Source organism: Falco punctatus, assembly GCF_963210335.1.
Source record: "Falco punctatus genome assembly, chromosome: 7".
In the NCBI taxonomy this organism is placed as follows: Eukaryota; Metazoa; Chordata; class Aves; order Falconiformes; family Falconidae; genus Falco; species Falco punctatus.
This window is the reverse complement of record NC_137587.1, coordinates 56,520,163-56,547,170: the sequence shown is the minus strand read 5'-3', so window position 1 is coordinate 56,547,170 and position 27,008 is coordinate 56,520,163. Positions and strand designations below refer to the sequence as shown.

The 27,008-nt window shown below is 50.0% G+C and overlaps 2 protein-coding genes across 4 annotated transcripts in view; both read right to left on the bottom strand.

Annotated features, from left to right (window-relative positions):
- Nucleotides 1-3,921: 3,921 nt before the first annotated feature.
- BCL2L10 (BCL2 like 10) lies at nt 3,922-6,892 on the bottom strand. Its single transcript, XM_080395086.1, has 2 exons — nt 6,383-6,892; nt 3,922-5,095 (listed from the first exon to the last, which is right to left on the bottom strand). Exons 1-2 carry the CDS (start codon nt 6,782-6,784, stop codon nt 4,964-4,966), a joined length of 534 nt encoding a protein of 177 aa, XP_080251212.1. The 5' UTR covers nt 6,785-6,892; the 3' UTR covers nt 3,922-4,963.
- A 2,495-nt stretch (nt 6,893-9,387) lies between these two features.
- GNB5 (G protein subunit beta 5) overlaps nt 9,388-27,008 on the bottom strand; it is a 31,268-nt gene continuing 13,647 nt past the window's right edge. For 2 of the 3 annotated variants that reach the window (XM_080395081.1, XM_080395080.1), the window contains 9 exons: nt 25,289-25,330; nt 24,655-24,731; nt 23,024-23,156; nt 18,985-19,128; nt 15,773-15,864; nt 15,603-15,651; nt 13,002-13,098; nt 11,826-11,992; nt 9,388-11,510 (listed from right to left, as the gene is read on the bottom strand). In XM_080395081.1, the coding sequence (XP_080251207.1) occupies nt 11,499-11,510; nt 11,826-11,992; nt 13,002-13,098; nt 15,603-15,651; nt 15,773-15,864; nt 18,985-19,128; nt 23,024-23,156; nt 24,655-24,731; nt 25,289-25,330 (813 nt within the window). In that variant the 3' untranslated portion in view covers nt 9,388-11,498. The remainder of the gene's footprint in view (nt 11,511-11,825; nt 11,993-13,001; nt 13,099-15,602; nt 15,652-15,772; nt 15,865-18,984; nt 19,129-23,023; nt 23,157-24,654; nt 24,732-25,288; nt 25,331-27,008) is intronic. The other variant, XR_013929393.1, reaches the window with a different exon arrangement.

Sequence of the window (27,008 nt, the reverse complement as noted above, 5' to 3'; positions counted from 1 at the left end):
GACCCAAAAGCTGTACGCAGGGTGTGGGGTTCCTGTTGTTACTCACCATGTGCTGAGCTGTTCAGAGACTAACAAAAGAGCAGGTTGGGTCAAACACAGGAACTCCCTCAAGTGAACTGTTGTCACAGGTCAGAATCATTAAAGAGATTAAATCCAGAGAGCACAAACTCTCTGCAGTGCCTACAGCGGCTCTCAGCACATGGGCTTTTCTAATTCCCTGCACTGCGGTGTCTACAGGACATCACAGATCCCAATCGCCCTGATACCCGGCATGGTCCCCTACTGAATTAAACCAGCCATTTTAAAAGGTTTAATCCTTAACTAACAGGAATATGTAACACACGTCAGCTCTGACACAAAATGGGTGCACATCCAGAAACCACGCGCCTGCCAATTGGCGAGTATCTGTTACGGGCTGTGGTGCTAGAAACTTCTCGCAGGCTGGGCAGAAACAAACGGCCTGTTTGAAAGGAGCCCTCTCCAACAAAGAAAGCCAGGTCCTATCTTCCTCATCTCATTTGAATAAAACAAATAGACCAAGCCCAGGCAGAGAAAAAAAACCCAACGAAACAACCTTGTTAGCTCAGCACAGAGCTGATTTTTAAACTTCCTACTGACTTCAGGTACATCAGGATTGTGGCTTGTTATTTAACTCTGTCTCATTTAAGAACTTAAGTTTGCGACAGGATCGTTGTTAAAAGTTTGAAGGTAACATCCTTAAGTGCCCCCAGTAACAGCAGTGTTTATGAAGGAATGACACTGACCCTGAACTGGACAGTGAGGCATCCCCCTGTGGTGCCCGCTCTCCCCGCACTGCATCGCCTCCCTGCAAGGACCACCTGGCACGAATCCGGTGCAGAACCAGCCAGAGAAACAGAAGTGAAACTCAGCAGTTTGCTATCCTTATCCAAACTGAATGAGCATGAGAAGTGAAATTAAATGCCACGCTCCTGATCATTTTTCTTTCCAGTGATTCTCTGCGGGGGGTCCTGGCTGCCCAATTAGTAAGTCATTTGTATCAGGGCTCTCCTGCCCTAGCCGGGCACAGGTACCATGCTGCACCCCCTCGCGATGGCAGCACGCGTGGGCAGAAAAGGACGCGGCACCAGCACCGATTCCTCCAATGAGACATGCCAGACCAGATTTTTTGCATACCACAGCAAAGCAGCACACAAACTGCCATATAACACCATTCTGCAACTCACGTTTTTTGAGCTCTAACAGCGTCTCATTTTTTCCAAGCCAAAAAGAAACCCACTGGCTAGTTCAACGCTCTTGAGAAGCCCAATGAATAGATTGCTTTTTCCTTTAATGAGAAGGCAGCTGGGCTCCCGCAACAGTGCTGCAGCCCGTGGTTACAATGGATGCCCCTGCAGAAGGGAGCTGCGTGGGGAGCAGGTGCAGCCCCAGCAGATAACGCTAACGGCTCGTCAGACCATTGCAGACACCGCTGGGAGCTGGGAACGCTGCCTCCCCCGCCACGCAGCCCTGGCAAAGGCCTCCGCGCTCAGCGGCAGTGCGAGCAGCCGGGTGATGGATGCAGCCCGACGAGCACCGCAACTGCTCTCCCCCTCCCTTGGCTGCAGGACCCTGCCCGGCACATGGGTGTCTCGAGCAGTACCGGCTCCTGCAGGGCTGCGGCAGGGCGCACACCATCACCGCGTGCCAACGGTGAGCCAGGATAATGCCGGTGGCATCCCCGCGCCAGGAGCACGCCAGCTGAAAGCCGTCGGGAGGATGAGGCGCAGCCTTGTGCTCAACCGCCTACACTCCTTTGGCATTTAGAGAAAGGAACAGCAGCGCCTTGCTTCCCTTTTCTGAGGCAGAAAAGGGGATGAGCACATGTTTTCAATTGAAATACCGGGCTTCATTGAGACAAACTGTCAGGCTGAAACTGGGGAAAAAAGAAATCATGAAAAAAAAAATAAATTGGAAGACTCATGCAAGCATCAGCTGGTCCAAACCGCCATGAAATCAAGGGGGCTTCAGTGGTTAAAGCCCTGGTTTTCAATCCTGCATCCTCACAGCTGCAGAGCGTGGGTCGGGGAGCATGGCTCAGGTTGGGATGGGACAGGATGGGTACCCCCCTGCGCAGGCTCCGGCAGCCAGGGATGTGCCCAGTGCTCTCAGGGTGGCCCAGCAGGGCACCCTCGGGCACAGGCTCCCAGCGCAGACCAGAGCAGCTCGATTCCAGGCCTCAGGAAGCTGCGGACAGCATTGCTGCTCCGCAGCCGAGCTGCTCGACACTCTCCCAAGCCCACCTTACATCTTTCCTAAGTACCCCTGGTTCTTCTAGCTCCTCAGAAACCTACCCCCAGCTTCTCCCAGGCCAAGGAAGAGGGGCAGCCACCTTCCAAGCTGCACCTTGTGAAGGGTCAGGTTTATGCTACAGGCTGACGTGACTTTATTCAAGGACATTTCCAGACCGTTTTCTTCTCTTTTCCAGAGCATGCTGTAAAAACCAGTCTGACATCTCCTCCGCTACTGATCTTGTGGGGCCTGCCCCATCAGGTTACACTGGAAATCAAGATACTGGTATTTCATCTTTGTTCTGCTCAGTAGTGCAGACACAGTAAGATCCTGGGCAGGACACTTCCATGCAACATTTGACCTCTGTTTAGAGCATTTCTTGGCCTGTCATTTGCTATGCTTTCCAGCACACAACCTCCTAAGCATCCCATGTTTTGGAAACTACCTTCGCTTCCGAACGCCAGGCAGCTCGCTCCCACCATAGCCAGCGTTTCAGGCGCTGCAGCCCCGCAGCTGCCCAGGACTGGAGGCAGATGCCTGGGAGCATCCAGCTGCCGCAGAAGCTGGCGTCATCCCTGTGGGAACTTGAGAGAGGAACCGAGCATGACAGCCCCACTCCGTGGGCTCTTAATCCTTTTGCCGAGAGGAGCCAAGCCGGAGTTTAGAGAACTGGAAGTCAGAGAACAAGCAGACGTTTGTTCCAAGAGAGCAGCGCAAGGGGGAGGACCACCAGCTCCTTCCCACCTCTGCGGGACTTGCCATCCCTGAATGTCCCTTTTTGTCCTTCTCCCCGCATCTGGGGCCAGTCAGCACAACGCCGCCCTGTCCGGCGCGGGGCCGCATGCCTCCCTCAGCACCCGGTGGCCAGCAGAAGGAGAAGCAGGGTGGCCGCTGCCAACCACAGCCAGGCTGAGCTGGCTGCCAGGCTGACCTTTCCCAAGGAGAAGCCTGCTGCCCGCTGGGGACTCTGCCCACGGAGGGACATACCCTCTGGAAGGGCAGAGCAGTGGGCAGCCGGGGGGAGGGGAGGCTGAACAGTGAGCTCGCACTGCTTAATGCGCACCAGAGCCGCAGAAACGTCTGCCTTGGAGGCAGGAGCACCAGACTACTTTTTAAGAGTTAAGCCCATCACTCTCAAAAATTACAGCAAAAATTACAGCTGCTCAGCATTACTAATCTCAAGAACGCTGAACTCCCGTCACCTACTGCTCAGTCGTCATCATGACTTGTATCAGACACTCCGGTATCAGTAGAAAAGCATGCATGTGTGAAAGAGAGAGGCAGCAGCAAGTCTTGGCAGAGAAGAAACAAGAGCTCTGTCACTCTCTACAAGCAGGAGCAGCTCTCGGAGGAGCATGTCTGTACCCAGCTAAGTCAGTAAAGTTTGGCAATTTTTGGCCTACAAAACCACCAGGTTATTTCCAGTTGCAGTGGTGAAGATGGGCCTTTTGGACTGGATTTTCCCCTCAGGTTGGCTTAGCCCTAGTGTTGACTGCAGGACTCCCCTGCAACAAAGACCAGGAGATCCCACTGCTTTGGTGCTGCACGGCTCCTCATTTCCAGCCAAAGCACCGTGAAGGCGAACACAAACTGATGCATCCAGGTACCACCAAAACACTCACTGTCCGAGTACCATCACCCATCCGATCAAATGAGCAGAAAGTTATGGTTTTCTTTTTAAAATAAAAATACTTAACATTTATTCACCTTTGAAGTCACCATAGTAAAATTGTACACGCTATGAGTAACCCAGGAACGTTATTAAAAGCTACCAGAAACATAAGGCAATTTGTACAACCATCAAAAGAAATACACAGCATGTTGAAAATAGAGTGAAATATTACTCAAACAAGACAACGCTTGATACACACTAGAGTAACAAGAACCAGCATTAAGTTTTAAACAAAAATAAAGATGTCATGGCTACAAGTATTATACAGTGATAAATACTTCAAAAATATATTAAGATATATGGAAATTCTCGTTTTGTCAAGGAAATCCAGAGAAATTCCAGCCTCCACTGGATTTCAATATACCAATTAAGGTTTAATATTTAAATTCCTTTCAGTAAGGACCAGTACTGCAGCCATTACTGCAGTCCTGTATCAATACTTCTCTTCCTGTAGTGTCATGAAATCAGCCTTATGTTCTATTAAGCCCTAATGCCTCTCGCATCACAGGCACTAATTGCTCTAAATCAACCAACAAGTTGCCTTTCGGTAACAAGTGCTGTGCACCGCATTTGAAGCCATAAACCATGTTAAATCACAGTCAACGTTCGCGCACTTTACAGTATTAATGGAAGGCAGGTTTGAGGGCTTGCCTCCACCTAAATAAGAAGTCTCAAACAGAGGGTTTAGTAGCAAGTCCACTGTAACGTTTTCCTAGTATAACATCAAGCACTCAGAAGTTACAGTACATGAACCATGCTAAAGTTTAGGTTATACCTTCAAAAAGAAAGTCCAGAGGATGTTTTGGAGATGGAAGGTTTTGAACATGCACAAATGGTGGTTTAGTACACGTTTGTTTGTGCTGTTACTGGGTAGCGAGTAAAGCAGTTTATAGCCAAGGATTTGGTGAGACAATTTTCCGAGCCAGTTTAAAAATATAAACTTCTTCTTTTAGAGGATCTGTTCTATAGAAAATAGAGTGAAATCTGGTAAATTGTCAGGTTTTTGAGAGTACTTTCCCATGGCAAGATCCATCCACCAGCCTACCGCACCACCAAGAGAAAAGCCAATCCTGCTATTCCGAACCCCGCTGCGGCCATGATTGCATTGCTTATGGTGCTGCTCTGGTCGGCCGGCTGGGAGCCGTGTCTGCCGAAGAAGCGACAGAAGCCATCCTAGAAAAGCAAGAGAAAGGACATTGAGTTGCTCAGCTTACAATGAACCAGGTTTCTTTTATCAGGTCTTTGACCATAGTTCGGGTCATCACTCCCAGCATGTTTGTCAGCTGCAGATGTATCTAATTTAATCTTGAAAGCCTAAGCCCGCTGCCTTGGGCACACAGAAATGCTTTGCCAGAGCTGCTGCACGAGGCAGCCGAAAGCAGCAGCTCCAAGCGTTGGGACACTTCGCTCCGCCGACGGTCGCAGACTTGCTGCCACGCTGCTCAGCGTGCCGTTACATGCCAGTCACCCCTATTAGCCGCGCTTGTGATGGGAGCTGCCAGCATTGTTCCCCCTCATCCAAGCTTCAGAAAACATGTGAAACACAGGATATGCAAGTTTCCGTGGGACAGCCAGGAGCCGGAGGCCGGCCCGGGTGGGTGGGTGGGTGTGGGGCTGGTGGCACATGGCCGGGTGGGCACCGCACGGAGCCCAGAGCGTGTGCCGCGATCAGCGGCGTGGCTCCAGATGGTCGCCTTTGAACTCTGCTCCGCAGATGTCTATGTAAACAAGTTATACTCTTAATTTCTTCCGGAACTTTGTTCCTTATGCTTTAATTTGTGCGAACAGGCGCAGGGATTTTGCCAAGCCCGCCGTGCCGTGCGGCCAGGCTTGTGATCACTGGAAAACCCAGGTCCCTGCAAAAGCCAACGAAACCTGCAGCTTCCCCCCCCCCCCTATTTTTAGTGCTTTTTTTGTCCTGACAGCAAATATTCCACTAGGACCGAAAACGGGAAAGCGCAGCACCGCGGGACGGCTCGGGCAGGGCCACAGCGCCGGGCGGGATGCGCAGCCCCGGCCCCCAGCGCAGCCCGGGGCAGGGACCCGCGGCCGCCCCGGCCCCGGCAGCCCCCGCCCGCCGCCAGCCCCCCGCCCCGGCCCGGCGGCACGGCCCGCGCCTGCCCCCCGCCCCCGCCGGCCCCCGGGGAAGGCCCGGGCCGCTCCACGGACCCCGCGGGCTGCGGCTGGCCGGGAGGCGGCCCGGCGCCCGCCGCGGCTCGGGGGCTGCGGGCGGCCCAAGCCGGCTGCCGGCGGGCGCTGCCCCGAGTCCCCGGCAGGCGGCCCGGCGCGGCCCCTCTCCCGGCGGCGCGGACCCCGTCCCCCCACCCCGCCGCTGCGCCCCCCGGGCAGTGCCGCGGCTCGGGCCGGGCCCCCCGGCACCACCCCGGGCCGGCTGCCGGCTCCCCCCGCCCTCGGCCTCCCCGGGCCGCGCCCCCCGACCCGCCGCCCGTCCCCGCTCACCCATCCGCCGTGCGCCTCCAGCCACTCGCCCCGCTCCTCGGCCAGGTAGGCGGCCAGCGCGGCGGCCAGGCAGCGCGGCCCGTCGCCGCAGCCCCGCTCGGCCAGCGCGGCGGCCAGCGTGCCGGCGAAGACCACCAGCGCCAGCAGCCGGCCCCAGCTGAGGCCGCCGTCGGCCTCCAGCTGCGCCGCCACCCGCGCCAGCAGCGCCGCCGCCTCCCGCGGCTCGGCCCGCGCCAGCGGCGCGCAGGAGCGGAAGAAGGGCCGCTCCCGCCGCTCCAGCTCGGCCGCCGCCCGCCGCAGCGTGGCCGCCGTGGGGCTGGGGGGCAGCGCGGCGCCGCCGCCCCGGTGCTGGAAGTAGTCCTCCAGCAGCAGCGCCGTCTCCTCCTTCAGCGAGCCCGGCATGGCGGCGGCCCACGGCGGCTACGGCCCCGCAGCAGCAGCTGCCGCGACTAAGAGGCGGGGCGGCCCCTCCGCCCGGCCCGGCCCGGCCCAGCCCAGCCCGGCCCGGCCCGCCCCGGGACGCCGGGAGCGCTCCCCTCCTCCGGGGCGGGGCCGGGCGCGGGGAGCGGGGAGCGGGGCCGGGCCTGGCCGGGGGGAGGCGGCGCTGCGGCCCTGGTGGTCTGGCCGCGCTGCCGGGGGCGGTGGGTGCCCCTGCGCGGCCGGCGGCGGCCCCGGCTGCTGCACCGTGCGGTGCCCGCCCTGTCCCGGCGCGGCGGCCTGACCCGCGTCCTTGGCACGGCCGGGGCGCCGGGTGTGCTTGGGCTGCGGCGCCCGTGCGCTGCGTGCGTGCCCGGCGCGTGCAGCGGCATCTGCTCATTGATGGGTGCGGGCAAAATGCAGGATCAGACCTTGATGGTGCGAGGGCTGGGCCCTCCGGCAGTGCTGGTGTGAAGTGAAATGGCCGAGAAGGCCGCTGGCACAGCACCCCGCACCACCCCCGCCCGGCATGTCCCTGCAGCCCAGCCGCCAGCGCCGTGGGCTGCCATCAGCTCCCGTCGATACCACCCCGAGGTGCGTGGGGGGCCTGACACAGCTACACCCACCGCCTGCTCCCTGCCCCTCACCCAGCGCTGCCTCGCGGGTGAGGACCAGGCGATGGCCTGGCACGAACCGTGGTCCTGACTGTGTTGTGACCATGCTGGCACTGCTGCGGCTGCTTGGGATGGGTGCTTGCTCCCGCCTCGCATCACACAATGGGCTCAAGGTGCCCACCATGCCGGCACGGGGCCACTCGGCTCCACTTTGCCTTGATGGAGTGTCAGCTCTCCATCTCCATTTTATGTCCCCATTAGAACATCTAAAAATAGATGGCTGGAGTAAATCCTATTGCAACTTCTCAGATCACTATCGAGAATTGGCCGGACCTCTTAGAGTCATTCCCAAGGCAAATTTAGCTTTACATCCCCATATTTGGCTTTTGTTTTGTTTTCCAAGCGGGGAAAACCAGTCTGTGTTTATGTGCTGGAGCGGTAGCTGGAATTGTATCTTTACTTCTCACCAGTGCTTTACACACATGCTTTTTTAACTAGTTTTTCTTAACGATTGTTAATCCTGGAGCAGGAATTTCCTATTGCATTCCTCACAGCAGGAGAGCAAGAGGGAGAGGCTGCTCTTTTTCCAGCAGTATCCTTTTCCACCCTTCCTGTTTATATAGCATTTTTGTTTAACAGGACGGAGCTGTCTGATAGTGACTTTGCCCAGCTATAGCTCCCTCGCGCTCCATACGTTTAACCTGGTTATAGCCCGCTGGTGCAACCTTTCAGGGCTGCTTTTCCTTCACCTCCCGGCTGGAGCTGCGGAGCGGGTCAGGAAGGTAGGATGGTGCTGGGGCCCTGGGATGTGGTGCTGCTGCTTCGCTGCCACACCCGGAGCTGCACGGCTGCTCCCCGAGGCTGGGCCACGCTGGGGAAAGGATGAGATGCAGGTTAAAACCTCTCCTGCAGCAAAGCCACAGAGGTGTTTCCGAGACACAAACAGCTTGGCAGACCAAAGCGGGGAGGGGGTGTGTGTCTCCAAACACTGGCTTTTCCAAAGCCTCCCTGCCCAGCCCTTAGAGGGTCAGAAATACAATGGACACTTCAGTGCCCTGTTCCTCTGTCTTCCTTTGTATGATGGGAAGTTGAGGCCCACCCGGCTCACGGCTTTCACCGTTACATCTAGGAACAAAAAGGGGATTTTCTCAGGTGCCAAGTCCACGCGGCCCAATTTACGAGTCCACCGGCAGTGGCCTTGGAGGGCAGGAACCACGCGATTTCTCCCTGCAAGAACAGAAGTGCAAGATGCGGCGTCAGCCTCATTCTCACTGGAACTGCTGATGGTTTGGGCACTGATGTCACTCAGAACAAGCTGGCTCAGCACTTTCCCCAGCCCCTCAGAGGAAACGAAATGAAACAATGTGCCTCAATTAAGGAGGTGCTTTTTCAGTGTCTAAAGTGAGCACTTTCACCAACCACCTTCACGCTGACCACAAAGCCTACCCTACAGCAGAGAGGACAGCTGACCCCACCACAGTTCTCCTCTACTGATAAGGCTTGAAGCTGAACTGCTGCCTCTCCAGGCGATCTGCAAATCTCTTTTACCCAAAGAGCGACAGCCCGAGCCCTCAGCAGTGTTTCTGTGCCCAGCTTTCACTGGTGCCTCACTGCAAGGCGAGAAGAATCCCACGCTCCCACAAAACACATACTCCACATTTTCCAGTGTGTTCCTGGGTATGGTGATCAGGATCTGGAAAGAAAACATCACATTAGCTGTGATCCTTCTGAGCAGGAAAATGCAACCTGAATGCAGAAGGAGCTCAGATGGAGTTTCAGGATTGCTCGCTGTGGCTCACCTTATGTATTTCCAGAAGATATTCCAGCAGGAATTTTCTGGTAGATCTGGATTTCGCCCTAGATTTTTCCAAGACAAATGATCTGAGAAACTGTATGGTGCAAAAAGTAAATGCCAAAACCCCAGAAAATACAGCTACCATTACAAGTAGCTAACTGATGGGAAAAACTAATAGATCATGTTCTCAATATGTAAAATACAATTTATTGTATTTAGGCCATTCATAAGTATCAACACAACGTAGTATGTTTGAAACAAATATCTTAGCAATAAATACTATCTCGACATTAATATTAATCTTTTGATCAAATGTGTACAGTGTATTGACTCAATATTGCACAGTGAGCTCTACACGACATTTCCATAGTGCATTCAGCTTGTTACAGGGATAGTTTGCCACAAATATTGCAAAGCATCAGAATTTACTTTTCCAAGTGAAAACTGCTGAACTATTTCATTAGGGATGGAAGGCTGACACAAATGTCAGTGTCCTAGGTCAGCTGGTTATGGATTCATGGAACCTAATGTTTTCATGAATGAGGAGACTCTGTTTCTAACACAAGAAGCACAAAAAAATGCCACTTCCAAACAGAACGAGGCTATTATCACCAAACTTATGTGAACAGCTGACTCCAGTGATCACTGAGCTTGTGATCAAGCCCACTCCAGTGAGCTTGTTTTCTCTTACTTCAACTACATCTTTGATCTTTTCAGAGATGTCTCTCCCCACCTGGATTTCAAAAGCCAGGCCATGCAAGCCCCCAGTGCTACTCCAGCACTTTGCTTCCTACATGCTCCTGCTCAGGTTAGACTCGGTACCTGTCAGTACGAGCAGAGGTGACACAATTAGTCTCAATAGTTTTCAATGCATAAATGCAGATATAATTTCCCAATAGTTCTACAACTAACTGTATCTCATCTTTACCTGATTAAATCTTCATTCTACAGCATCAGCTCTGCACAGGGGTAGTGCTGCCTGTTTGTATTGCGTTACCATGCTCACACAGAGGGCCGGTGCTGCCAGCAAAGTGGCCGGCTCTGCTACTTCCCCGAAACCTGGTGGCTCCAGGATCAGAGGGGCTCGTGCGCTCTGGTGAGCAAGGTATCAAACGCTGGCAGGACCATGGCTCACAGCAGGTTTTCAACAACTCAAGTGTTATTCCTTCTCAGGTCCAGCTATGACGTGTGTCCACACCAGTGGGAGATTACTGTTGGAGTAAGGACTCTACGGTTTGGCTTGTAACGTTTGACCTGCACTTGCATGAACTTACCCTGCCCTGACATCCCAGGAGGACCTTAAAATGGGCACGTACTGCCTTAGTGCACATTTAAGCAACGCTGCCCTGCTCAAGTGGTATGAACTGCTCAAAATGCAAATAAGACACATGATCATAGAATGACTACGACCGACTTGGAAAAGATTTGACCATCAGTATAACTGTGCTTAGCGTGCAGTATCCCTTAGCGCTTAGCGTGTAGTATTCCTTTAAGTAAAAGAAAATTCACTCACCAAGTGATACAATTAAAAATTTCTAAGAAACTACTGGTTAAGTATTACCTCATGATTATGTAAATCATGTTTTTTAAACCTTCCTCTTTGCAATTTATCAGTTTGTATCTATTTAGATTCTTCATATTCAGATAACAAGAGATGAAATACTTACTTCTATCTAAAAAGACAGCAGGAAAAAACAGGGATTGAAAGGTTTCCTTTTCTGTACAAAAAATACATTTTTATGACAACAGCCAGAACCTTCACAGTAGGTCCTTTGCTCTTCTACAGACTACCAAGGTTCACTCATCCATAATGCCATCATCAAGTATCAGAATTGGTTTTCCTTCCACTTTTCAACACCAAAATTCAATGCACTACCACGGAATGTTTTCAAAGTCTTATGCTACATCCTGATAAAATCAGGAATATTTTTCTTTCTTTTTTTTAACTTTAAAAATTAACTAAATTCATGCAAATAAATACATAATGTGGACTGAAATACTAAATTTTATGATACAGGTGACTTCAGAGGAAAGTCCCTTTATAATTATCTAGTCCTAATAAAAGAAGATACCTTCAAAACAGAATTAAAACCGTTTCATTTTACTACAAGTTGATGTTTGCTATGTGTTCAAGCAGATTACATTTTCTACCTAGCTGTGTTAATCTGTGGGTTCAGTGTCACTCTTTTGTAGTGTAGCAAATATTTGATTTTGAGGGGTGGCTTTTGTAATGCGGTTTTTGTAGTCCAGGGTTTCAGTCTCCATTTGATTCTGCACACAGGATCTCAGGTCAAGCCCAGATCTGCAGAGAGAGTTGAACAATTGTTTATGACACTGACTATTCTTTCCAACATTTAATTAAAATTTGGCAAGGCAGTCGGATCAGTGGCACGGAGTATCAGCAGCAATGATGTCATTTAACCATAACTTTAAAACTTAACAGTTCTGCTAGCACTTTGTGGGGATTTTTTAAATTTGAATTTTCTGGTGTTTTACACTGCAGTTTTGTATCCTCCCTCTAGTGTCAATTGTCCTGTTACAGCCCTTCCCCCTCACCCCCTTTTTTTTAAACAATCAAAGAAAGAAAGAAGTCAAAGTAGGTGTTACCAGCACTTACTCGGAGAGTGTGGTCCCAGGAGCCCGAGCAGAACGCTGTCCCATCAGGAGAGACCCGCAAAGTGCTGACACGGTTTTCATGTCCAAACAGAATGGATACACGGGACCCTTTCAGCACATCCCAGACATTTATGGTGTAATCATTATAGCCTGCAAACAGCAGGCGACCTACAAAGAGAATCAGATTTTTACAAAGTGAGGTCTTAGGCAGGTAAACATCTTGATGGCAGCAGGGGCCATCCGCAGGGCATCCATCACCACCGGGTAGCCACAGCCCGGCTTCCCCGCGCCACCCTCTGCACCAGCGAGCCCTGGCCTCAGACTAGCTGTGCCCCTGCGAGACATGCCCGCTCCACTGCTGAGCTACCCACACCAGATGCTGAACCAATTTAAATTTATTAGTCAAAAACGTAGCTAAAATTGAGTTAAATTGTATAGAATCTGTTTGGTCGTTAGAGATGGGAGATGACTCCAAATCACAACGGACTTAAGAGCACTTCAACAGCTAACCAGGGTAATAATATTTTGCAAGAAGTTGAATACAAATGGTGGAATGATTAGTAGACAATTTGCAAAGTGATTCATTGTCCCCAACGGGACAAGCTGTGGTGCTTGTGACCATGACAGAGACATTTGCCTCTGTCCCAGGGGGAGGGCAGTCCACCACCCACTCATCCCCACACAGGGTCACTGGAGGAGCTCTGCATTTTTGCTGGGGCAGGAAAAAGAAGACTCGAGCTCCTGTCCCTAGGTCTGTAGTGTTTCTGTCTTCATGCTCCTCTAACATACTTTTACTATCTATTAATCATTTATTATCCTTTTAAAAACTATTTATGTAAGTGCGCTTAATAGTCTAGTTACATTTCATGTTTCCTTTGAAATGTTTTTAATCGTTATTGTGAAATTCTAGCCCAGCTGTAGTTAATGGCAAAATATTTCCTGCCTTCAGTAGGGCCAGGAAAATACTTTTCATTGCTACAACGAAGCAGTAGCCAGCTAAGTTATTTAAAGAGTAATTATTTTTGCAGATGCAAAAAAAGGTTTCCATGCATTAAATGTTTCTTTTGGTACTCAGTATTATTTTCTATAACAAATCCTTTATCAAATGAAACTGGCAACATTTTACAGTTCCCCTCAAATCCCAACACTAAGATAACCCCCGAAGTTCAGGTCTCACCACTGAGGGAGAAGTCCACGCTGGATGCTCCAAAAATGATGCTCTCTTTGGAATAAATTGCTACTTCTCTGTCTGCACGAAGGTCATATAAACGACACTAGGATTAAAGCAAAACCAACACACATGCCTCAGTAAAGGCTGGAGTCAACAGCTACTATATTTCATTGAAAAAATGGGAGTGGGAAGGACCACAGCCTAACTGGCATCATAGGAAGCAGCTGCTTGGCTTCTTCCCTCCTGCTATGTCTGCTTGCTTTAACGGGGGGGACGGTGGAGTCTGACAGGGATCTCAGCAACACAAGGGAAGAACTTGCTTTTCCAAACCATTTCTCTAAGCCTCCTGGCTGTCCTCCTATAAAGAGATGAGCGGCGGGCTTTGCACCGTGGCTACCCACTGGAAGTCCCACCGCCCTTTTGCTTCCCTACTGTGCTTTCCTGCGGGTTAGGGCATCCCGCTGCTGGGGAGGTGCACGGGGAGGGAGTCTCTAAAGACAGCAGTTTAGCCACAGCACGAGTCTGGGGGGCAGAGGATGAAATCTCTAGTCACCTTTAAGAACACGGACCACGTGGCACGATGCTCAGTCCCTGGGCACAGGGAAGCCTAGCTGTAGCCCCTGCTCCAAGTAAAACACTATCTGAAAATAATTCAAGTGAAACAATACATTTTTGTACAAATCTTTGGTTTTCTTTTCTTGTGGAAAATCCCCAATCACCTCTCCAATGTGCACTTCCTGGTTTTATCATTTGCTGGCATACTTTGGCTTGTTTAACATGGAAATAATGTATAGACAGATCGGACTTCACTGCCATGCAGAAAGGCAGCTTGTTAGCCCTGAAATCTAACTGCGCTTCTGAAACCACCTGAACTGAAAACCCTTCTCAGTAAGTTAAGTTTAAGCAAACAGTGGGCAGATGGGTTTGCTAATATTAAGACTTTACTAATGAAAAATGGCTGGTATTCCAGCCAGCACATAAAGGAGAGGCTGTTTTGTTAGCAGGGCAGTGGGGAGCTGCCAGGCTTAGGTCTCCCAGTGCTCCTCCACGCTGATGAATAATTTCATCAGACTGTTCTGACAGAGAATTGAGGTTGCCGCAGGTGACAGCGCTGCCATGTGAGCGTGTTTTTATGGCTTCCCTCCAGACCATCAGGATTATCTGTTCCTTGAAATCCCTAAGTATATAGATCAGGTCAAAGATACCAGTCAGTGTATCAGTCCGCAACCCTGAAAACACCAACCTCTTCATTTAAAGAATTAAGTAGTTGAAAACTGCCAAAACCTCTGTCAAAAGTGCAGAGATGGAATTTCCCGTTCTTCTGTTCAAGTCGGGGGTGTCAGGAACAGTTAAGAGAGGAAAAACCCCATCAAACAAATTAATGAGCACAAAAGCCCACAGCCTGTGGTGCTGGGCATAAAAAGAGAGTGGTCTCATCGGAATTTAATGATGGACAATTTCTCCATCTCACTCTGTCAGCATCTCAAGTGCTCACAGCACTGCATCTGAATAGGCTTACCACAGAGCTAGAGGTATTAATTTATAATCCCAGCTTTTAAGACTGAAAAGCAGTGTACACGCTCTCCAGAAGAGCCTTGGAAGGTCTCCACACCCAGTGAAGACAAAGGGAATGTTTCTATTGAGTTTATCTGGTATTGGAGCAGAGTCAAAACATGCTCTGAGGGCAGAGTACTTTAGAAAGAATCTTCACCCTCCTGCAGCTCGGTGTGATGTTTGAATAAACAGGAGGAACAAGGTGCCAGGTGCCTCCCAAACGTCCGCTCTCGAGCTGCACTTCACTGCCAGCTCGGTCCCTGCAGGGCTGTGGTACAGCAGAGCCTGGTCCCCCATGGGGACCCACCAGCTGCAGCAAGAGCCACCAGCACCACGCAGGGGCCCAAAGGCACCAGGAGGTAAGTGGCACTTTGCATACAATGTGCTGACCCAAATCAGCCATCAGTACATACTGCGCCCCTCCTAGCAGCTTGCTCACAGATAAGAAAGATCCAGTAAGAGCTATTGTATCATCTAGGATGTGGTGACTCATCACAGCGAGGACGGCTGGCAGTGAGTTGGTCTGACAGGGAAGACATGCACGTGGCCAAGGCCGCCCTGGGGCTGTGCTCTCGGGATGCACAGGGCTGCAGAGGCCAGCTGACCAGTCTGCCCAGCTCCCTGCTGAGCCCACAGCCCCTCTGCTTGCTGGGATGTGCGCGCTCATGTACAGGCTCCCTTCGTGCCCTTGCGCTGTGCCGCTGCTCCTGACACAAGCTGCAGCGTTTCATCCGGTTCCTCTCATGTTGTGACCAACAACTACATGAAACCAAAGCTCTTCCAGTCAGACAACTACTTTTTGATCATGAAACTTCAGAACATAGAAAATCTGAAATGAGTGTTTGGACAGTACCTCATGTAGAGAAGTTTGCAGAGGTGACCTACATAGTATTACTAGATTTTTCCCTACAGTATTATATATTTTATATATATTATATTACACTATAGCATTATTATTTCTGCAGTTTTGGTGTCACAGGCCCAGTTCAGTCACCTAAAGTCCTCCATGGATGTGACCTAGTGTTTTAGGAAAACTTTGCTGAATTAACATACCGTGGCATCGTCTGAACCAGAGGCAAAAGCATCTCCACTTGGGTAGTATCTGTGCATGAGTAAAAAAAGACCAGAACACATTACATTACTTGGATGAGGTCAGACGGCAAAAATAGAACCGGCGCATTGCTCAACATCGCAAATGTGTTCTCTCCCAGAAACATACTGACCTGACACTGTTGATATCTGAATCGTGGGTTTCGAATGACTGGATGCACTGACCAGACCGCATATCCCAAACCATGGCTTTCTTGTCACATCCCTAATAAAGACAAAAAAGCTCACTACAGCTGTGCAAATGGGGACACTCGTCCCTCACGTGCCCGAGTCATCAAGCCCAGCTACATTCAAAGGCCCTGAACATCACAGCTCTGAGGGAATTTAGCCAGCAAAGCAGCTTCTGTTGCTGGTAGCCCCAAACCTGGTGCAGCCGCAGTTAGGAGCAGGGTATGCCACGAAGGCTGCAGCCTCAGCGGTGCCGCAGACCAGCACGGACATAGCGCTGCCGTGCAGCACCGTGGGGTGCAGACAGACGCGGGGTGTTTGCACAGGCAGTCCCACACTGACCGCCACTCCCAGCCCTGCTCCACTTGTACTGCTGCCCTACCTGTGTCTGCAGCCCCACCATGCCAGAGCTGCATAACTGACTCATTCCCTTACCGCTTAATGTGCCCAATATAAAAAATTAATACCCAACATTTAAAGTTTTATAACTAATTCTTCGCAGGCACTGAAATAGAAAATGAAATAAGTGCATCCAGAGGGTTCCCAGCCTCCTACCAGAGTTAACCCCTGCCGTGGCTCTGCACCCACGTGCTCGATGGTGTGGCTGGGATGTTAAAAGAAGCATAACAGCGTTTCATCTCATTGTCAAGTTCTAACCTGCCCTTCCAAGCTGTGCTCCAAAAAGATATTTGACACACGGTGCTGGCTGTGAGGTGCTCAGCACCCTGAGTGCTTTGGGCAAGGGGCTCAGCCTACACAGACTGCAGCATCCTCGGGGCAGGAACCATCTCACGCCCACAGGGCAACGCTCTCAGCTGTGGTGTCTCACTGCTGTCACAATCACGGTGACAGGAAAAAGAATGCGGGATCTTAAGAGTGATGGGAGATTTGAATGAATACGACCCTGCTGAGGGGCAGGCTGCAGGTGGGCCCGGTGCTGGGGGGGTGTCGGCCTCTATGGGGCTGTGTGGAAGCACAGGGTGAGCCAGGCGGCGGCTGCTTCTGCCGAGTGAGCGCGTCCTGCCCAGCAGTCCGTGCCACACGTGTTATTTATTTTTAAGCAAATACGATTGCTAATCAAATTAAAGTCTCGTCACAATTCACATCTTTTTTCTTTATTTTTTTTTAATTCTCTTGTGAAAATAATTTTTTACTAATGATGTAATTATTTAAAAGAGGTAATGTTCCTTTTGTACCAAATTTGGTTGTTGGTGAAACTTTGTGGTTTCTGCACAAGGGAAACCAAACAGGATAGGGAACATTTTGGACTCAGCATATTTCCCTCTCAAGCCCCACCACAGCCCAAGCCCAGCCCTCTGTATTGCTTCCATGTGCACTGTTCTTACTGACCTCTCTGGGAGTTTGGGGGCAAGACCAATCTGACAAGCTGGTGCTTTGACTCCTAAGGTTTTGAAGGAGAAACCAGCAACCACCTGCGGAGAGACGGGCCCCCTGAGTGCTATCCCACTTGCCCCAAGGAGCAGCGCTCAGAGGGCACTGAGCACAGCAGCCCACTGGGCTCCCCCAGGAGGGCTGGGATTTCCAGTTAATTTGTTAAATGTAATGGCACCCAGTCCACACGCTGATGTACTGGCATCGCCCATTCCAGCTCAAGGTTACTGCATTACTTAGGCACAACATACAGCGAGTCTCTCGACACCATCATACCTTCAGGCTGCCCTGTTTTGGCTATACCTGCATTGACATGATACAAGACAGATCTGCACTGAAGTGGTTTTTGCATGTGACGAATTAAGCGAGTCCCTGTAAGCACAGACATGCCCAAGCTGCTAACATCAACACAAGTATGACATATTCTCTTAGCAGTACCATAGCTGCTTGCGATTCTTTGCCCTATAATAAGCTGAGCTGTTCCCAGGGAGAACAAATCTATCCTTTCTGGGAAGCAAGCTCAGTGACAGGAAAGCCAGGGAGGAGCAATGCACTCAGATGGAATTAGCTTTCAGTCACGTTTCGGAGCAGCTGTGCTAGCAGCAGGCAAAGTGGGCCAGCGTGCTGGGCTCTGCTCCTGATGGGCCAGCCAAATTTGATAAAAGAGCCATTACAGAAGAGGTACAGGTTTACTGTGTAGGGATGGGACCATGACTCCGAGCACAAGTGGAATCCCCTAATCCATGGTCAGCACTTCCATCAGCAGGCATACAGCCAGCCCTGGGCCAGCGCTGGTGGGGCTCAGAAACCAGGTCCCTTCAGCAAAGTTACTGGTAGAAACCTGTCTCCAGTAAGAGAGGTCATCTCTCGGCCCCTGCCAGCCTCTGTCTCTGCACACTCAGTCTCTGACGGATATCAGCTCAAAAAAGGAGCGGAGCCCCATCCCACTCACCTTTGTGCCTTGCCTGCCTGGCTGCCAGGCTGCATGCCAATGGCTTGGCTGCCCAGGAACAGCGACCCCTCAGCAGCAGGGCAAGATTCAGAAGATGCCCTGGGTACCTTCCCAGAGCAGTCCTGCAGCACCAGAGAGGTCTGGGTGTTCCTCTGGGCCAGGACAGGGAGCAGGCAGTGCTTGACTGATGAAGGAGCTTTAAATGCCTCTGGTACCACTGGAAGGCACGGGGGACTCAGCAACAGCTGAAGATGTGGCCACACCTCATCTCCCTGCTCCAGCATGTACAAGGGTTTAGCCAGTGTCCACTTGTACCCCTTGGCTTCTGGGGAGCAGTTGAGGGCCACAGTGGCACACACGTTATTTGCAGTCCCACTCTGATGCCCTGAGCAGCCGCCTGGCACATCCCATCCAGCTCCAGAGAGCTGGGCATGAGAAAGGAGCCAAACGCGGCAAGTCTGCTGTGCTGGGCTCCTATCACACCTCCGCTGCAGTACGAGCCCGCTGCTTTAAATCTGAGCCTTTCCCTTCCCCTGAGAGGCGTTGTTTTGATCTCGAGCTGGATTGCTTTGGTGTGGGGTGGAATTTGCTAAGTAAGCAGAACTGCAGTCAGACTGGCTGGGTGGGTTTGACCCCACAGTCAGGGGTTTAATTTGCTCCAGCTTGGAAAATGTGCTTGCAATGAGTGGATTGCACCAGGGCTTCCAACACATACTCCAGCACTCTCTCAATAAGATCACGAGCCCCCTGCCTTGCTGCCTTTTCCCTGCCACGTTCCTTAATTTCATATTGTGATAGGAAGCTTCTGCTTACCCCAGAGACAAATGTATTTCCCGTTTCAGAAGGGGCCAGGTCCAGGCACAGGACATCAGCTCCGTGACCATGGAAACTCTGTAGAAGCTGCCCACTCTCAACATCCCACAGAGCACAAGTTCCATCTCCACTTGCTGTCAGGATCTGTAGGATGTGGCAAGAAGAGTCACAACACAAAAATCAGCAGATGATCTTCAAGTTCACAAAAAAACAACTGACATCCTATACACACACCAGGAACAGCAGTAATGTAATGAAATGTTATGCAATAAATCAACGCCATAAACCCAATGTGAATCTAAGCACGGTTTGTGGGTTTTAATTTTAAGGAAAGAAGTTAGAGTGGAAATGAGAGCTGTTTTGACACAGCTGTACCTACACAACATTTCAATAATGGTCAGTTTTGTGCAGTGGGATTCGGAGAACTGATGGCAGTAAGGATCTGCTGGCATTTCCATATCCTCCAAAAAGGAGGTAGAACCAGACTGGTATTCCTGCCTGCCCTTGTATGTAACCCTATCCATATTTAGGCTGCTGGAATTCAACCTGGGTAAAGAGAAGAACTGTCGGAGTTAAGTATACCTGTTTAAATTTTTTTTTTTGGTGCTTGAAACAGCCAGGTTAAACCCAATTAATTGGGCTTATGACATGGATTTTCTGAAAGGGAAGTAAGCCTGTCTAGACAGTTGTTTGTAAGTCCATCACCTCTCACTTGTCCAAAACCATTTGTGTGTGAAAGGGCTTGAACATACACTGACCGAACATAGCTCACATGCTATTCCCTCATCTGCTACAGTGCTTGTAGAAAGCACATGTGATGAGTGCTTGTTATTGTGGCTAAATCCTGATGATGCTCAATTGTTCAAAATTTCCCCTTGGCACCCAAAGCTGTTATGCAATCACAAATTCTGTAGGTTGAAAGGGTCCCTGTGCACTGGTGTGGAGGGAGGCAAGGGTAAACTCAGGAGGGCTCTCAGTCTTGTACACAGGTTTTTCTTATGGTCAGTGAAACTCAAGGGATCCCAGCGGGTACTTAAAAGTTAAAAAGAAAACACTTTTCAAGAAGAAAATGATCACACAATCATGAAACCATTCACAGTGTTGCATAAAGGTTAAACACTGAACATGTTTGACAGATGCTCTGAAAACTCCTCCCATAAACAGAGGTCTGCAAAGCTGCAGAACAGACTGTTCTAAATCCTGCAGTACAGAGACGCTAATGCTCTCAGATGGTAACAGCAGAAGAAAGTCCTGACTTGTCTTTCTGGCCAGCTTTTGAGCCTAGATCAATGAACTGTTCTGTTCTGAGGAATATTTGTACTTGGCTGAGCAATGAGGACTTACAGCTCTGAGGATTTGCTCTTGTAATAGCATGTAAGAAAGATACGAGGGGAATAGGAGCAGCTAAAGGTGTAAGGGAAGGGTCTGTTGTCAACTCAGAGCTCTGGCTAGTGCCTAAAGAGAAATGTCATGGGCTCAACTTCAGGGTATCACCATTGAAAACAAAACCAAACCAAGCCAAACAAAAACGACCCTCCAAAAATCCAGAACCAGAAGTGAATTAACAACCTTTGCTATTAGACTCTGGCTTGCTTGCACGAGGGGCTCCAGCAGTGTGGGATGGGGATCCTCGCCTGGCGCCTGGTGGCAAGAGGCAGGACTTGCACAGGGCAGGGGACAGCAGGGACACAGCCCCTGCTCGCCAGGAGCACGCACAGGCTGGCAGCAGCGCTGAGGGCAGAGGGGCCACCCTCACCTCTGCCTCCTCTGCATGGCCACAGGCTGCATCCTGCTTCCCTGCGCCGGGAGCATGGCTGGCTGCCCTGTGAAAGGCACTTGAGATCCCAATTAACTGTTGCTATTAATACCCGTGGAGCATCGTCACGTGGGGAGCATTATCACACTGCAGAGCTGCAGATACCTAATTTAGGAAGCAAGGCTCCCTAGCTCTCTGCGTGCTGAGGCGGGGGAGGCTCTTGCTGGCAAGACTGATTTGGGGCACCAAGAACAAAGTGCATGGTTGCCCAGCCCTGCAGCTCAGCGCCGGTCTCGGCCGAGGTGGGAACATGATGAGGAGCAAGGATGGGACCCCTCTTTCAGCACCCACACAGCCCAAGAGTGGCTTTAATCAATGATGAACCACCTTCAGATCTCCCCTCTTTCTATTGCACTGTCAGATGCCTATATGCACACCAACTCCTTACGCTCCTCCCCTGTCTTTCACTCCTCTGAGGGAAAACCAAGCTGTGGTTTAAGAGAGCAGCCGAGGCAGAGCAGCAGTGTTCACCGCACCTAGCAGCAGCTGCAGGGACACTGGGCTAGGGGACACCTCCACCATGTGCTAGGGCTGCTCCAGGACAGGTACCGCAGCCCTCGGTGGCGTGAGCCAGGAGAGCAGAGCTGTTCCGCACACAGCTGGGAAGGCTCCTGCACAGTGCTGTTGCAGGCACAGAGCCTGTTGCACTCTGCACTGTCAGAGTCAGTGAATCATTTTAATTCTGAGGCTGTTATGTAAAAGGAAAAAGATAAGAAACCTGGGATTCTCTAGTATCCCTTGCATAACAGTATCCTAACAGAAGCCTGGCCAATCCACTTGCATGTATTTGTTTCAACAATAACGTTCAGTGATATAAATGATCACTTCTAAGCCTATCGGGCACAAGAAAATGTCTTTTTAAAGTCTTCAGAATATAAAGCACCTCAATCCACTGTGGTATTATTTAACCACAGTAATACATTGCCTTCAATATCAATGTGGCTCACTGTATTTAATATGGAGAAAAAAACCCCCAACTTTTCTTTCTTATTACGAAAAATCAATATCTATTTTTCCTTTCATAGGATTTAATCATGATGCATATAGGTATGGACAAGAAAACCAGTATTCCTTTTTTTATCTCATAAAAAACTTTCCACTTAAATTAGACTGCTCTAATTATGCAGGGCTCCTCACAGTAAGGTCAGGGCTAAGCAAGCCTGAGCGCTGGGTACCTCTACCACTGGTTTCCATGGCAATGGACTTAAATTAGCACCTCGGAGTCATTACAGAAACCATAGAATGACAAACAACAACATACTCTCGGGCATCTCATGTCCTGAAATAGAAGCAATAAAAGCCGGTAACTCCTTCAGAAGAGCTTCAAATATCTGGAAGAAGGGAACAAGTTGTTCCCCTTCCAGCAGCTCTGCTGACACAGAGCGCAATGAAAACGCTCCCTTCTACCACTTATTTTGCTGCAAAGCTGCGCTGAGCAGAGCTTCAATTAAATTAAAAAAAAACAACAAAGAGGACAAGGGGATTATCCTGACTCCTTTCATCATCTTTTGTGCTCCTGGAGAAAGAGATCTTTTGAGATATTCACTACAGAGGCAGGCTGGCCTGGCCTCAGAAGACCTGCACTTAGTTCCTGGCTTTGCCATCGTCTCCCACTGTGGGCCTCTGTGCTCCAAGCCCCCAGCTGCAAGATGGGGATAGCATCACTCCTCTCCCTCAAGGACACAAACCACTGCATGTACGCCCAACAGGACTGGCCCTGGGGGGCCACCCTCAAGCTCAAATATCTCACTTGGTACAAACAAAAATCCTAAGAATGAAAGCAAAAGCAAAGTTGGCTGGGTGTCCAGGACAAAACAGACAAACAACACAGCCTCCATCAGTTGGCACAGCACATACCCAACCTAGCCCTAGATGAACTGGGTTTTTAACTATTGGTGTTAGTCTGAGCTCCTGAAAGTACAAGCCAGCACAGACCCAGCGAGCAGAGAACACACTGGTACCAGTTAGCTCTGTCTGCAGAGACGACAGGCCTTTGCAGGGTGCAGGTATGACAGCCTGGCCATGGGCTGTGACCAGCAGTTCCTTACAGCAGCTTTTGCAGCACCTTCATTGCCCCCAGCGAGGGTTTTCCAGCAGCCCCTGCATGGGGCAGGACGTGGCCCCGTCCGCTCCAGGTGCAAGGAAGGTTACTTACACCGTGTACGAGTGCAGCTGATGTTAGGTGTTGCTGGACGGTGAGCAGCAGGGAGGGAATGCATTTACCTGCATGTCTGAGTTAGTGAAGCTGCAGGCAGACAAGTAGTTTGTGTGCATTGCAACCGATTTCTTCTTTGCAGCCATATTTTCATTTTTGTCAAATGTCAGAGGGTACACAGAACACTTGTTGTCCAGGCCACTAAAGAGAGTAATAATAGCAATAACAGAGAGAACTGGTTAAAACTGCAACGACAAAAGGCGAGTGGTGATAAGAAGGAAACCACCTGTCAGTGCTGCGCTGCCAAACCCTTACAAGTACCGACTTCCCTGTATTGTGCTGTCCGGGATCTCCCGGTGCAGGGAAGCCCCAGCTGCCTCACCAGGCTGGCTACTTTACAGAACTCGAACAGCTGCGCCTCAGTATTCTTTACCCTCATCGAGTTTATAAATGGCACTGAATGAAACCTTACAAAAGTATAAACCAGGAAGCAGTCACCTCAGGGTTAATGTTTCACACACAGCCAGACCGCCATTTCTCTGTTGACATCCATCACTGCAAGATGTATCAGTACTTCAGCATCATTATTTATCTACCTTAACAAATCTGACCTAACTCCTAAGGAAAAGATGGTATAGCAAGTAGGGGGTGTGAAGACAGGGCTTTTAGGAGAGTTTGGAAAAAAGGCAACAGGATTACTGACCTCCCGGACAGTTGCACCAGTTAAGCTGTGTCTCCCAGGCCAGACATGGGACTCTTTTCTGAAGGCTCTGGCTTGTACGTGAGCCTTTTCTGAAGCCGCAGTAGAGCGGCCAGCCCCAGTGCCTGGGATCCCAGTACACCCCTAGGTGCTGGTTCTGTGCCTTATATTATGTGCACAGCACTTAACTGACAGCACAACAGAAATACGGAATTAGGTAGTGCAATGCATATATGCCCTCCCTGTCTCTCTTACAAGTCTCAAGACAGAGCTTCCTTGCCATCCTTCGAACTTGAGTTGGAATATACAGTTTCTGGACTCCCCTTCCACACACATTTTGCAGCCTCCCTGCCTGTGCCTACTGCTTCCTAGATGTCAAGCTGCACAGTAAAGTCTCCCTTTGTTCCCTTCTCTCACCCCAAACTTGCTTTGTCTCTCTGATCCACCCAGTCCCTTTTTAAAAGATGGTTTGCCAGCATCTCATCTCTTTGTTTTCTCCCCTGCATGAACTCAATTTTTTCAAACCTGAGCCCTCAGAAAACTTGGAGAAGATTATCAGGGATGGGGTTTCTTCTCCCCACCCCGTCTTGGCAAGATCTATTCCTGTGCTGGTAATCGTTAATGACTAACCTTCTCTATGTCGTAGGAGAAGGAGTACAAAGGAAGAACAGGGTTAAAACCTCTCTCCCTTAGAAAATATATCCAACACACACAACCAAACTGGAACAGCGAAGTTGCATGCATGCAAAATTCCTAACCCATGATATAAATGCTGAAAGAGGATTATTTTCCATGCTTACACAACAAATGTTCTTGCACTGAAGTCAGGGGAGATAATGTGTACGAGCCATTATGGGAACAGAATCAGAGACACTGAATGTAGTCCTTCCACCCACAAGCAAGGCACGCGAACTCCTAGCTGTCAGCATCTGAAGGCACGGGGACGCCACTGCAAATCAAGCTTCTCTGTGTAAGCAGCTGCGGAAACTGGGAACTTACCCACAAGCAATGGCACATCCAGATGGGGCGTACGCACATGCCATCACCCAGGTACATGGCATCGTCACTGCGTGTTCCTGAAACACAGCACCTCTTTAAACTGGGATGTCACCATTTCTCTGCTCAGTGCAAGGACAGCAGCATACAGCAAGAGGCCACCGCTGCTGCACGTGTAAAAGTGAGTTACAAACAAGTTGTTCTTTAGGGTGCTGCGAGGCAGCCCCGGCAGGGCTTGGAGGAGCAGCAGCACCATCTCACAGCGAACACCATGGCCGAAGGATGCTGGGTGATCACACATGGCACCTGCTACAGGGGTTACCCAGGAGAGGCCTCTGTTTTGCTGGCTGGGCTATGCCCCCGGCTGGAGCCCTCCCTGCCAGCGAAGAGGCTGGATCAGAGCTTCCTGCTGGAGAGCACGCCAGACTCCAGTGCCCTGACAGGCACTTTGCTCAGAGACAGGCCAAGGGAGGTGCTTTGCCCTGGGCCCCTTCGTTTGAGGCGCTGGTGGATGTTTCATGTTATCCCACCGTCCCGCTGCCTTCTCTGACACGTCTGATCCCTTCAGCCCTCCATCTTATCCCACCACCATTTGCCCTGTGCACAGAAATCTAACTTTTGCTGAAGTTTCATTTACCTTGTTGGTAGTGAAGGAATCCCACACGATCACCTTCCCATCCTAAATGAAAGCATACAAACAAGAGAGAGAAATTGAGGCCTTCCAGACATGGCTGTCACCCTACTTTCCAAATTTAGGGAAAACTCCTCTGCTCATCTCCATCCCCCAGTCTGTCACATCATGAAATTTTTGTCTCCATGTTAACAACAGCACAATGGTCCACCAGAGCACTGAGGAGACACTCCTCAGGAGAACCAGTTACCGTTACCTCTCTGACCAGAAGAAAAGCGTATTTCCTCCTCACTGAGATGACTGATGACAGCTTAAATGATGATCTAATCTTTCAATTTTTTCCCTTCCCTTTTAAGGGGTTTATGAGAACTCCCCTCACTCGCAGCACACGCCATGGACAGGACCATCGCCTCAGGGAACTGTCCCTAGCGAGCCCTCACTTGCTCCTTTCAGCCACCACGTGTTTCTCCCAGCTTGTAATTGCCACCTGCAAAGCCGGCCACCTCTCCCAAGTGGTATCTGTCGGCCTTACAATTACAAGAGGTGACCTGTATTACAAATCACTTGCTGAGCTGGCAGCACACATAGGGACTATTTATGGACACTGCACTGTTTATTCATCTTCCCTTTCCTGTCTTTTCCTGGTTTTCCCTTTACTTCTCACTACACTTACTTAACCTTCAATTATCCATTGATACAATCACTAAATAGCCATCATAAGAACCCTCCACAGAGAGCAACACAACCACTTTGTGTATGCCGGCTACGCTCACGCCAGCTACTTTGCCTTATGCACATAATACCGCTACCTTCCCTGTGCCATGAAAGCAAAATGTTTGTTACTGAGCAACAATTGTTGCTGTACCAGGACTCACTAGAGTTCTTAAAATAGAGTAAAAAATGCAAAAATGCATTACAACTTGCCTGTTCAGCTTTCTGATCTACACACTGACATTTTAACCACTTTAAAAAACATGACATTATTTAAAATTATTCTCTTTGCTGAGATCACCATGAATGGTAAAAATTCACAGTAACTGAAGGTGGCTTGCAATGCAGATTGCCTATTTTTATCCTTCAAGTGAGACCCCTGACAGATTTCATATAGGTCAATGAACAGCTGTGAGATGCAACAAGCTCACTCACTGCCATACTGGGCTCAGAACGAACCAGGGGATCTAGAAAGCAATTATCTCATTACCTCCTCCAGCTCATGAGACTGGTCTTGAGCAGGTGTTAGGACTGTTTCTCAAAATGCCCAAGTAAATGCAGTAATTTTGGCAGGATGTTTGAGATTTTCAAGGTCACACTAATCATACAGACTGCAGCAGAAATTTCTGTGCGCAGAAATCTCTAGAAGAATCAACATTTCTTCCCTTCCTTTTTCCTGATTATGTTCTCTGAACACACAAACTGAAATCATTACTAAATATTTTATCTGTAGAGAACAAGGAAATGAAAGCGGCCTCACGTGAGCCCTCTCTATTTTCCACTGTAGTAGGGGATATGAGGAAAATCTGTATATGAGTGGACAAAAAATATTTAGGGTATTAGCTACAACCGGTATAGCGATGATCAGATGCTTGGGTTTATGCTCTCTGAACAAATATATTGCCAATGAACTGCTTTAAGGGCATCTTGAAAACATTTCCATTACACACGGGTATCATCTGCAAAGAGTGATACATAGCACAGACAACAGGTTTGTATAGTGCCCAACACTAGC